The sequence below is a fragment of the Microtus pennsylvanicus genome, chromosome 11, assembly GCF_037038515.1.
Source record: "Microtus pennsylvanicus isolate mMicPen1 chromosome 11, mMicPen1.hap1, whole genome shotgun sequence".
Classification (NCBI taxonomy): Eukaryota; Metazoa; Chordata; class Mammalia; order Rodentia; family Cricetidae; genus Microtus; species Microtus pennsylvanicus.
Window position 1 is genome coordinate 10,444,620 of NC_134589.1, and position 12,350 is coordinate 10,456,969.

Genomic DNA, 12,350 nt, shown 5'->3' on the forward strand with positions numbered 1-12,350 from the left:
TTAGGGACTGATAATCAGACTCCCTTCAGCTGCGGAGGCCTGCAAAGCCTGGCCAGCTGCCCCACCCCCACACGGGAAGACTGAGGCTCTGCCTTCAGATCCAGTTGGCACCCTGAGTGGACTGCGTTAGAAGCCTCGGGGAGACTGGCAAACAGGAGGCAGATCCTGTTGAGTGTGGGTGATCACCTGGGCCTGCGTACTAGGCACTGCCAAAGAGACGCTGGTATCTCCTGGCCATTTCTATACAATTCTGCCCTAATTTCAAGTGGTCTTGGGAGTGCTGGGGTGGGAGGGGAGTGGGGACATCCCATCCACGTGGCTCCAGGGAAACCATTACCTGTGCTGGGTGGACTTTCTAGTGACTAGTTCCCTCTGCTCCTGCGACTAAACCCTCACCCATGATCCGCAACTGAGCCCAGAAAGCTCACTGGCTTCCTAATGGACCCGAACTTTGTTGTCAGAACCTGGAGACTTGCTAATCTCTCTCCAGTGAAGAGATTCTGACAACACATTTCAAACTGAAAAATTACAGGCAGTAGTTACACCCACGACATCTTCTCGGCCCACCTGTCTTCTAACAGGAATAGGGGAAGCAGCAAGAAAGCGGTAGATGCCACCTCCCCCTAACTGGGACAACCATTCCAACTTGCAGCCCGGAACAGTGACATCTGCCCATCGCTAGATTTTGTGATGTAAGTTCCCCCAGAATCTGGAACTCAGCACACTGGTGTCCACTACCCAGTGTGGAGCTGACTGCCATCAGGACACTTAGCTGTCCACCCCACAGACCCCATGACTGGAGAAGGACCCATTGCCAGGCTCCCTTGAGGAAAGGGCATGGAAGGGTGGCCTCTGGCACAGAGAAAGCAGCAGAGCCTGAACAAATGGCAGAGGCAGTTTTAATGGTGTCCCCTTGTCTTGTTAATGAGCCAGCCCCCCAAAAAAGGCAAGTAAAAAAAGTTTAATCACACAGCACTTTATACAGATATTATAAGCAGCGGGCATTCACATCTCCACATGAACGATGCCCTGGGATGCACAGCCCCACCCGGCACTCATCATGTCCGCGAGGTACCAACAGGTTCCTGCTGAGTGTTCCAGTTTCTGGCTCTGTCCTTCCCAAGGCTCTGATGCCCGGCGGTCCTGGCACAGCACAGGCACGGAGCCCACTTAAGGCTGACAAGACGCATCATGCTTTGGCTTTTTTTTGTCTGTTTTACTTTTTATTTGTCTTTTTTCTAGTAAGAGTTAGTATCTTTGCTTCTGAGATTATTTTCCCAACCTTAAATATTACACACATACAGCAGGAATAACAGCTGCAGTCTGCTCACCAGCATCCTCTACCTGGAGCTTCACATTATCAAAAGCTTAGAAACTTGTAAACCTCTGGGCCTGTAGGGGTGGGGGGAGCTCCTGCTGCCATCCAGCCTCCCTCCTCCCTCCGACTGTGCCTGCAGAGTCTATAAGCAAGGCTGACAGGAGCTGTTGGGTGGGGCCGTTGGGAGGCCCTTGTTGCTGGCCTGGTTTGTGCAGATGCCCTGTGGTCTCAGCATGGAGATGTCAGTACTGCCCACACAAGGCACCTACAGCCGTTTCCTTCCCAGCAGCACCCTCTCCTTGACTCCATATTTGTATGTGAGGGCTACCACCTCTCTTGGGTGTTACTCTGAACCTTAGCTCAGTCTCAACCTCTCTTAGAGAGGAAGTTCAACAGGCCTAAGGGCTGTAACGCACTGACAGGCCAAAGCCAGCCACAGCTCCAAGAGATGGAGGCATGGGGGACTAGAGGACCCAGTGTGGCAGCAGGACCTGGGGTGTGGGGAGGCTACAGTCAAGCTGAAGAGGAAAGGGACCAGGAGCATTGCAGGAGCAGCCACACGTCATGCAAGGCACGTCCACCCTCCTGCCATCTGTAGGTTCCTCAACACCCCACCTCTGACCTGAGAAGGGACGGCTAGGGAACAAGTGCCAGGACATTCGGCTGGAGCAACCAGAGGACCGGCAATGGAGGTCCCAGTGCCCCAGGGACCTGCCTTTGAACGTGGCTGAGGGACACTTCTTGCACTTCATCAAACTTGCCGCATGGAAGAGGGAAGTGGAAGGCTCCAACTGGGGACAGAAGGGGCAGGGAGAGGGTCAAGTTCTCGGGAAGGGAGGGAGCAGGCAGCGGCTGGCCTCTCCCACCGTGACACTCCTTTTTCAAGGCCTGGGAGCTACTTGTCCTCTGTGCTCTCGGGCATGCCTGCCTCGAGGAGGGTGGTGCGGAACTGCGTCAGGACCCCCCGGATGCTCTTGATGAAGCCCTTGGAAAGCGGGAAGAGGGGGAAGCCGATGTCAGGGTAGCCACTCTTCTCTGGCAGGAAGCTGCGGTAGCTCTTCCTCCTCCTCTTTGGTCTAACGCTTGGTGGTGCTGACGCATCAGGGGCTGTCTCAGTCTGCCCTGTGTGGTCCCTGCTGGCTGAGGCCGGGCCCTGGGCACCACTCTCTGAGTCTGAGCCCTGGGAGGCGTCCCCAGGGGCCATCCCTACATCCTCAGGCTCTTCACGGCCGGAGTCTGAGAGTTCAGCTACAGCCTGAGGCTCCAGAGAGCTGTTGTCTTTAGGGACCCCATTGGGCAGTGCCTGGGCCCTCTCCAGCATGGCGTGGGTTTCCAGCCAGGACTCAATGCGGTTCACCAGACGCCAGCCACCCACACTGAAATGCTGTCGAATCTCCTGCTCAAAGACCTCAGGAGGCCGTCGGACCAACTGGGTCATGGACTGCACCACGCGGATCAAGGCCATCTCATTGTAGCAGCGACTGTTCTCATAGCCTTCCTGCAGACCTCGGTCACTGTCAAAGCCAGCTTCGTTATAGTATGGTTCATTTACCAGGATCAGACCTGCCGGAAAGAGTCCAGTTAGTAGGCAAACACACGAGGGCAGGCTGGGGAACAGCCCGTCGGTGTGCCTGTGAGCGTGTCATACCTTGAATAGAGATGAGCACCTGGAGAAGACTGGATTTGCTCGTCCACCTCTCTGTCCCCTGAAACACAAATGGAACCTTCAGGTCTATCCCAGGTGGACATCAGCCCCACTGTGCCACCATCTCCACTGGGGCCCATCCTTACCTTTCCAATCCAGGTACCCAGGAGGCTGACGCACACCTTCCCATTGTCATACAGGTTGGGGTTCAGGCGGCCACTGCACTGGGAGAGGTAGCAAAAGTGGGGGGGCACCGCTGGGTAGATGTTGGGAAGCTGAATGTCAAACAGGTAGAGGCCGTCTTCGTAAGGAGTCCGAGTGGGGCCCTTGATCAGTGCTGAGAAGAGGTCCTGGAGGGAACAGACAAGGGCTGGCTTCTGGAGTCTGGCCTCGCTTCCTTCCAGAGCACTGTGCACACAGAGCAGGGAGGAAGCAGAACTCCAGAGTCACAGCCATGGAGACAGCTAACCCAAATGTCTGCTTTCACTTCTGGGGGCAGAGGTGTAGTCACACAGCTGGAAGGAAGGTACCGGGGGTCCGAGCTCAATGGCAAGGACTGGCAGAGGCCAGAACAACTGTGACATCAGGATACAGGCACATGAATGAGGTCGCTCCTGCCAGGGCACCAGAGTAGAGCAGAGAGTAGCTGGGAAAATGGAGAGAAAGAAGGACCCTTTCTTCCGTGGGGTTTTGAGGTACCCTGAGATGTTTTGAGGACATGGGGGAAAAAAGCATCAACAAAACAAAAGTAGTCAGGCAGTGGTGGCGCATGCGGGAGGCAGAGGCAGGTGATCTCTTGAGTTCGAGGCCAGCCTGATCTACAGAGCTAGTTCCAGCACAGGCTCCAAAGCTACAGAGAAACCCTGTCTCAAAAAACCAAATCCAAACCAAACCAAAAGTCGGTGCTCTACGCTCCCTCAGCAGAGCTGCACCAGCTGAAATTCTCAAAGAACTCTCCCAGGTAAAACAGGTGTCCCTGGGACGCTCAGGTAGGGTTGGGTGCCAGCTTCCACCTGCAATCCCAGCACTTGAGAGGCAGAGTCAGGAGCACTGTGAGCTCCTGGCATCAGCCTACAGGGTAGCTGGGATGACCAACCACAAAAAGAACCATTTGCTGCGCTGACACCGAGGGCAGTGCTGTGACAGACAAGTTCCCTGGAAGGAGCCGAGAGTGAGGAAAGGCCTCTGGTTTGGGGGAATCAGGGAAGATACACGAAAGCTCCTCCTACGCTTTAGGGTTCAAAGCTACTTATGTTTGTTTTGTTTTTCAAGACAGGGTTTCTGTGCAGTCCTGGAACTTGCTTTATAGACCAGGCTGGTCTGTACTCAAAAGGTCCATCTGCCTCTGCCTCCCGACTGGTTAAAGGTGTGTGCCAATATCACTTGGTTACATTTTAGAGGAAGGACCAGATGGCCCCTCAAATGTGCCCATGTGGCTGCAGGACTCCATTTTGGGACCTCAGGTGACTGAGCCACCATCCCTGGAAACATGGCAAGGTAGGTGACGTTACACTTTAGCGCCCAATGGTACCTATCTGGCCTCCCCAAGTTCCCAGCAGCCCACTTGCCATTCTGTCCTCGAATGTCTTGACCATGATGCCATCGGGCAGTGAGGTGGCCAGCAGAGCCATCTCCTTTCGCACTGTGCTGAAGAACTTCTTGGCCTCTGGAGGCTGGAACTCAATCTTCTTGAAAGAGTGGTTTGCTACAAGGAGAGACAACAGTCAGGCCCTGACCCGAAGCCCATCAGCTCCAGACAAACCCACACTGCCCTGGAGTATGGCTTGGACAGATGCTGCTTGGGAGACTCTAGATGGTGACGGAACCCAGGTGCTATCCCTTAGTGCAGGGGTGGGGCCTCTGGGTGCAGAAATAGGAAAACTGGGGAGGATGAGGAAGGACAACAGCCATTTGCGCCAACTCACAGGGTGCAAACTCCAGCACAGAAAACACTTCGCCCTTGGCACTGGTAAAGGTGACACCAGGTTTGCCACCACACTGTTGACAGAGCACAGGAGTCTCACTGGGCCACTCGGCCTTCACTGGTGACTGTGCCTCTGTTTTATCTTCCTTGCGTTCTGTGTCGGGCACCGCCTCCATCTTTTCCTCCTCAGCAATGGCCACGTTGTCTAGGGTCTTCTTAAGGTTCTCCTGTAGCTTCTTGATGTCGTCCAGAAACTTCTTCTCCCGGGTCGGCTTCTCCGGCTCCACCGTGGGTGAGGTGGGGGACCCTGTGAGCAGCTGCTCCACGGTCATGTTCTTGAGGCTCTCCAGGATCTTGATGGCTTCTTTCAGCTCCCGGAAACTCTTGGGAGGCCCGTCCTTGCCAGCTTTCTCCATCAGCCCTGCCACGGGGGCAGCCATGGCCACAGCTCCCTGGATGGCAGCTGTGGCTGCCTCTTCACTGATCACCACCCCCTTGTCCTCCTCAGGGGCTGCCGGCTGCTCTGTGGGGAGGATGGCGAGGTCTTCTATCTTGGGGTGCTCATCATCTACCAGCCCATTGTCCGTCTCCCAGCTGTCGCTGTCGTCTTCCCACTCATCCGAAGATGCTCCACTGGTGCTGCCTTCTACCGAATCGTAGTCGGACTCCTCGATCTCGGACTCGATATTGTATAAGTGCTGGGGGCAGAAGACAACCAACTCTGGCCCCTTCGCTCCTTTAATGACTCCCTGTGGCCTTGTTGGCCCCTCCCCCTTCTCTGTTCTCAACTTTGCATCTGAAGCCCTGTCCGTGCTACAAGATTCCAGTTCTCTGCCCTTTGCCCACCTTCCAGCCCAAGCTTTACACACAGTCCAGTTAATGCATGTGCCACCGTCTCTCAGGCTCTGTGCAGTGAGGGGCACAAGGGGAAGCCTCAGCAAAGCCAGCCCACCTCCAGGACTCAGGAGCGAGTGGGTTACCTGACTGGCAGGTGAAGCAGGTGCGCTAGAGTTGGTCACACTGTGCCCTGCTCTCCCCTAGAATGGCTGCCAAGGTAAGGGACAAGCCATTCTCTGCCACCCTTGGCCCACCCTCTTATGTGCATCAGGAAAGGAGAGTTGGCCTATGGGGTCAGCTAAATATGGGCAAGGGAAAGGGGACCAGCTCGGGACAACTGAACTGAGGTCAGCTTTTTCTTGCTGTCAACAATCCTAGAAACAGTGGCAGGAAAGACCCCACATGGCTCAACACAGTGTAGATACTCTAGAGCAATCTAGAAGTTTGGGAACCTCACACCTCTGGGATCCAATCCTTGGAGCTAATGCGAAGACTAGAGAGCCACCTTCAGGGGCAGCGAGCAGCCGGGGAGACTCTAGCCAGTCTTACCTGGGGCAGGATGATGGTTTTTGAGTTGTCAGCCCACACCACTTCCACCTTGCTACTGACGTCTACGCGAGCCACTTGGCCCACTGATGGCTGAAGGGCAAAGGGGACAGTCAACTGGGTGGTAAGCTGTGAAGCCTCAGGTTCCCCATCCATGGCACCCACTCTCTGGCCGGGCAGCAGATACTAGGTGGCCTTTCCGAGACTGCACCAAGTCTCTCCCCACAGGCACTGCTCTTACCTCCCTGGCTCGGCACTATTCCCAGCATGGGTATCCTGACTTCAGGGTTTGTTTCTGCCCCTCTGTCTAGAATCTTTCTTGCCCTCTCCCAATATCCCTCCCCCTCTTTGCTCAAGGTCTGTCTCAAGTCCCATTTCCAAACCTGTGAGGACTTTGCTGCAGTTGACTGTGCTACTCACAGCTGCAACAGAGTGTAACCCCTCTAGGGAACGACTGGCAGGGTCTAAGAGGCCCGAGTCCAGCAGATGCCTGGGCTGCCTGTCTCTAATGCAGGCCATGCCGGCCATCCTGAAACACTGAGCTCTAAGACTTCCTGAAGACAGCTGGTGGCAGTGTCAGGAAGCGTAGACACTGCACAGCACATGAACTTGGAGGGCACACCTACCTCATCCTCCTTGGGCAGAGCCCCATCGTCAGTGTTACCAATGCGGATGACAATGTCAGTTGTGCGGAAGCGGAAGTCAGGGTGGTCAGCGATGTCATAGACACTCACATCCTCCTCTTCCCCAATGAGCTGTAGCACAAACCAAGCTGGCATGAGCCGGGGCCTCACCCCTTCACCTGGAGCCCCCCCCCCCCCCGAAAAGAAGCAAGTCAGCAAGCTCACCTCCACGTCATCCCCAGTAGGCCGCAGTTTGAACCATTTCACCATGCAGGTACGGCCAACATGGTCCCCGGATTGCACCACACCGTAGACAGCAGGGTCTGGGCAGCTCTGAACTAGGAAAAGCAGAAGGGACGTGACTACCTGAGAAGCCCTGGGGGGCCTGCCCGCAATCACACAGGCTTCCCCTGGCCCGCTAAAGAGACCTTCAAAAAGTACTCCTCGAGCCCAAGTCCCATCTCCACTGACCCCTGACCTTGTCCAGAGTGTCCCACTGACCACCCTGAGGCTTAGCACTACCTCGCTTGTCTACCACGAAGTCTCCAGGGCAGAATTCATTGTTGTCCAGGTGGTGCACCGGGAAGAGGTCATTGGAGCGGATGTTGCACTCCACAGAGCCATCCTGCCACATCACATCAGCTGAGGTCATCGTGGTCACAACCTCCACGGCCACCCTGCCAATACAGGCACCACAGATGTGCTTCTTGGAGAGAGGAGCTGACCTTCCATCACTTCCAGGCCTACCTGAGTCTCAAGCAGGCAGGGTGAGAGTGTCCAGTGTATCTAAAGCTTACCTGTGCCCCAAGCGTGACACATTCTCTGGGGAACTCAGGCAAATATGGTTCCAGGAAGCCACTACACTACACTTCTGCAGTCTACCAAGGCCTACCCTAGGCACCAGCCCTGGGGATGGGAGCACCATGAGCTCCTCTTTCCCAGGCCCTGGCTGGGCCCTGTAGGGGACAAACACTTGGAATTTACCTGTCTCCAGGCTTGAAGTCCCGGGTAATCTTATTCTTCTTCCTCTTGTGTTTTCGCTTCAAGTTTTTGATGGACAAGGGGATACTCTTCTTACGACTGGCGCCACTGCCACTCTGGGAGGAGGTAGTGGAGCTGGCGGAGGAGGTCACCGAGCTGGTGTCATCCGTATCGTCAGCAGCCTCATCGTCTGCATCCTGCTCTGCGGAGTGCAGTCCATCGTCTCCACCCTCCTTCAACAGGAAGGGGGGCAGCGGCTCGCTTGGCTCCTGAGGCTCTTCTCCCCCCTCGTCCTGCATCTCTACTGGGCTGCTGGATCCATCAGGTTGCTCCTCGGGGCTAGGAGACCCCACTTCGCTCTTTGTTCTGGCTTCCCCTTTCTTGTCTGGGTCCTCCATGGAGTGGTCCCTAGGGCACTGGGTATCTGGGGCGCAGGACATGATCCTCACGACCTGCTTCTTCAACAGGCGCTTCACCTACAAGAGCAAAGCCAAGGCGAGAGGGCTGTGGAGTAAGGCAGGCAGGGGCCCACCCTGGCCCCAGGTATTTCTGTCTTGGGGGATAGAGCTATAAACACCTAAGTGGCCAGCAAGGGTCCTCATGGCTGTCCCAAGGCCTAGAGCCCAGACCCACCTTGCTGGCTGTGGAAACGGCTCATGGCCAGTTCCATGAGTGCCCACACCCACCCACCTCAAGGACATACCTTCTTGGCCATAGAGCCCTCCCCCTGGGCGCAGTTTTTTTCTGGACATTCCCAGGCAATCTTGGCCGGCTCTACCTTGGCTGGGAAGACATACAGACAGCGTTCCCCAAGCTGCCGCTGAGCATGGTCAAAGCATCCGAGACGCTTCACCCTGAAGAGAAAAAACAGGGAGTTTGGATGGACTTCTGAGAGGTCGGGGGAGGCTTGGCTCTCTCATGCATTTATGGCCCCAAGACATGCCCGGGTGAGTTCCTGGGATTTGGGGGGTAGGGGCGTGCTTACCTGCCTAGGTTTTCCTGAGTGATGACAGAAGGTGGAGGGCTAACGCTGTCCGTACCCCCAGGGCAGAAACTCTTGGTGATCCATGTGACCTTCAATTCCACAACCTGAACCTGGGGCAGTTGAGTGGGACAGGGGTGTAGTCAGGAGTGGACTTTCAAGGCCCGCAGCACCACATTCACAAATACTGTGGCCACCCACGCATTAGGAGTCATGATCCCTCCACTCTCCCTGAGCAGAGCAAGGGAAGAGGGTTCTGACAATCAGTTATCCTACAAATAGAGCCTGGGCTGCCCCATGCCCAAACCCCTTTCAGGTCATCAGAGTTTGGGTCCTGGGAGCAGGTAAATAGCTTACCCCCAGGGCCTACAACTTGGCCCTCGCCCTACCGGTTATGCCCTTACCTCCTCCACCACCACGCGGAACTTGCTCTTGGTGCTGAGTACAGGCTTGACCCCTGAGAGCCACTGGACACTGGAGAAGATCTTAGCAGGGCCAATAAGCACTTGGCCTGGGTAGAAGCCATAGGAGTCATCAAAGAAGAGACCCTGAAGGGTTGGGGCAGAGGAAAATGCACCTGAAGAAGCCTCCTTGGCCAGGAGCGCTGTGCTTGCCTTGCAGGAGGAACCCCACATGACATGGCCTTCAGGCTCCCTGCAGCACAGTCTACGAAGGATATATTTTACAAGCCTGGTACAAACTGGGTGCCCGGGAATCATATCAAACTGCAGCTGCAGACTGTTCTAGGCCTAACAGACTCTCACAGACTGTGATGCTGGGGCCAGGATCAAAGCTCTAGGGAGCGGTGTGCACTCACACCTGTGTAAACACACCCCTAGTTCAAACTACCTCCATGTGCTCCTCTGCCAGCACATCTTCTGACTAACTACTGACTGACTCTGTACTGAAGGGCCACAGCACAGTGGCACACCTGAAATATAGACTCTGTCTCAAAGAACAAAATTAGGGGCTGGTAGCCGGGCGGTGGTGGCACACGCCTTTAATCCCAGCACTCGGGAGGCAGAGGCAGGCAGATCTCTGAGAGTTCAAGGCCAGCCTGGTCTACAGAGCTAGTTCCAGGACAGGAACCAAATCTACAGAGAAACCCTGTCTCAAAAGGGGGGTGGGGAGGCGGGGGCTGGAGTGTTAAGAGCACTGGCTGCGGTTCCCAATACCAAACTTAAGGCTCACAATTACCTCTAATTCAAATCCCAGGGGATCTGATGCCTCTTCTGTCTTCACGTACAACCACATTCTCTTTCTGATTCTCTCATAAAATAAATCTTAAAACACTCCCCACTTCACCCCTCACCCAGCCAACCACCCAAATAAAACTAACACAACTCTATTTCCTGCCCCTGCTCAGGCCTCCAGGTGCTCCAGGGCACACTGGCCCCGTGCCTCACAATCCCTTGCCTAGGGCTTGGACAGTTTTCATGCCTAAGCAGGGAAGAACAGAGAAGGAGATATGTACCGAGTCACTGACGTGTGGGCAGACGTCATAGAGTTTGGCACCATCTTCCGTGTTCATGGAGCACCTGCAACAGAGGACAGAGGCTTGGTTTCCACCAGGGCCAGTATGGAGGCACCAACCCACCACTTATCTTCACCTATGCGGCTCAGCCCAGCCCCACGTCAGTGCCTGCTACTGTTAACACATGAGCAGCGACACTCAGACACGGAGATGAAGACATCTCACCAAGTTCAGATAGCCCAAAACCTGAGCTGTAGCAGGAGAGAGACCAGAGTTAGCCCTGGGATAGATACAGGTGCTGAATGTCAGCACCCATACTGTCCGGACCACAGCTGACCTCAGAGCTCCTGGAGAAACTCCCTTGGAGCAAACAAGCATCCCCAGCTGACACCTACCTGGCACCATTAGACAACTTAAGGATGATCTGATTCTTCAAGTCATAGACCTTCCCCAGCCAGCAGTCATAGGCGATGTAGTCTCCATACATGAAGGGCTGCGGACCAAGCATACAGGCAGTGAGCAAGGGCACAAGGCCTGGGATTTTCTTTACTGTGCTAAAATGTAGAAGGAAGGTTCTAGACAATTGATTTGCACTGCATCCCAAGGCCCTTTCCAGTGAGTGGGCAGCAGTGAGTGGACTGCCCAGTAGGTAGGGGTGTCCCACAGTGGCAAAGGAGATAAAGCAAAGCTGGGAGGTTGGCGTGGTTGGGACGTGGGCTTTGTGGACAGGTAAGGCCTTGAATAAAAAGGTCAATTCACCATGGACACTGAAGCTAGCATTCTCACTGCTGAAAAAGTGCTCAGCAAACAGAAGCCAGACAGACCAAAGGAGCTTCCTAGTTTGGGACAGTTAAAGCAAAACATGTGATGAGGGAATTGTACTATGTACAATATAAAAATGTAAGGGGGGCTGGAGAAATGGCTCAGTGGTTAAGAGCACTGACTGCTCTTCCAGAGGACCCGGGTTCAATTCCCAGCACCCACATGGCAGCTCACAACTGTCTGAAGATCCAGTTGCAGGGGATCTGACACCTTCACACCAATGCACATAAAATAAAGTTAAATAAACCATAAAAAAAATGTAAGGGAACAAACCGGGCAGTAGGCACAGGTCTTCCAACCAACACAAACGCAGGAATGATGACCTCAGATCACACCATGTGTGACCGTCAAGAGACACATTTAGGCCCATTCAGGTGGCAACGTGCCCAAGGATAAGGCTTGCAGATGCCTATCTGACAGGGATGCTAACTATCTGTGGAACCCTGGGGAATATAACTACTCACTAAGGGTAAGGGAAGGGGAGGGCTGTGCAGACCAACTTGACCCGAGTGCAGGGTACAGCTGCTGGACATAAAGCCCGGGACAGCTGGACAGGGCAGCAGGCTCTCCTGGCTGCTGAAGTTGAGGGTCACAGTCCAGGATGACAGATCGAAGACAAAAGAACTGACAAGCAAACGCCAGGTGTCTCCCTGAATGTGCTCAGGGCCCACACGGAAAGGACACTGCTGGGATGACTGGGCAGTCTGAGGCTTAGGCAGAAAGGGGTCACCGGTGACACCTCTCTCGTGGCTGCACTCAGATCTCTGGAAAGCATCAAATCAGTGAGCAGGGTGCTGGGTGGCCTTCTTTCTAACGGTTTGGGAGATAAATGGCTAGAGCAAGCGAGCAAGCGAAGGGCTTGTGCAGACGCCTGGACTGAGTGGCAGAGGCTAAGCTGCAGGTGCTGGAGAAGTGGGCACATGAACTTAGCACTTTTGGCTAAATCTAAAATCATTTAAAAATATATTATTAAAAAGAAACCTAGCCAGGCGGTGGTGGCGCATGCCTTTAATCCCAGCACTTGGGAGGCAGAGGCAGGTGGATCTCTGTGAGTTCGAGACCAGCCTGGTCTACAAGAGCTAGTTCCAGGACAGGCTCCAAAACCACAGAGAAACCCTGTCTCGAAAAACCAAAAAAGAAACCTGTTTGGGGCTGGAGAGATGGCTCAGAGGTTAAGAGCATTGCCTGCTTTTCCAAA

The 12,350-nt window shown here is 54.7% G+C and overlaps 1 protein-coding gene across 2 annotated transcripts in view; it reads right to left on the reverse strand.

Moving 5' to 3' along the window:
• Positions 1-942: 942 nt before the first annotated feature.
• Ube2o (ubiquitin conjugating enzyme E2 O) overlaps positions 943-12,350 on the reverse strand; it is a 42,466-nt gene continuing 31,058 nt past the window's right edge. Inside the window, exons 4-18 of one of the 2 annotated variants that reach the window (XM_075990161.1) lie at positions 10,726-10,823; positions 10,331-10,394; positions 9,261-9,404; positions 8,860-8,969; positions 8,653-8,728; positions 7,878-8,350; positions 7,416-7,570; positions 7,119-7,231; positions 6,897-7,025; positions 6,274-6,363; positions 4,889-5,585; positions 4,532-4,668; positions 3,110-3,313; positions 2,967-3,024; positions 943-2,881 (exon numbers count right to left, since the gene is read on the reverse strand). In XM_075990161.1, the coding sequence (XP_075846276.1) occupies positions 2,214-2,881; positions 2,967-3,024; positions 3,110-3,313; positions 4,532-4,668; positions 4,889-5,585; positions 6,274-6,363; positions 6,897-7,025; positions 7,119-7,231; positions 7,416-7,570; positions 7,878-8,350; positions 8,653-8,728; positions 8,860-8,969; positions 9,261-9,404; positions 10,331-10,394; positions 10,726-10,823 (3,216 nt within the window). In that variant the 3' untranslated portion in view covers positions 943-2,213. Of the gene's footprint in view, positions 2,882-2,966; positions 3,025-3,109; positions 3,314-4,531; positions 4,669-4,888; positions 5,586-6,273; positions 6,364-6,896; positions 7,026-7,118; positions 7,232-7,415; positions 7,571-7,877; positions 8,351-8,577; positions 8,729-8,859; positions 8,970-9,260; positions 9,405-10,330; positions 10,395-10,725; positions 10,824-12,350 lie in introns of both variants that reach the window. The other variant, XM_075990160.1, reaches the window with a different exon arrangement.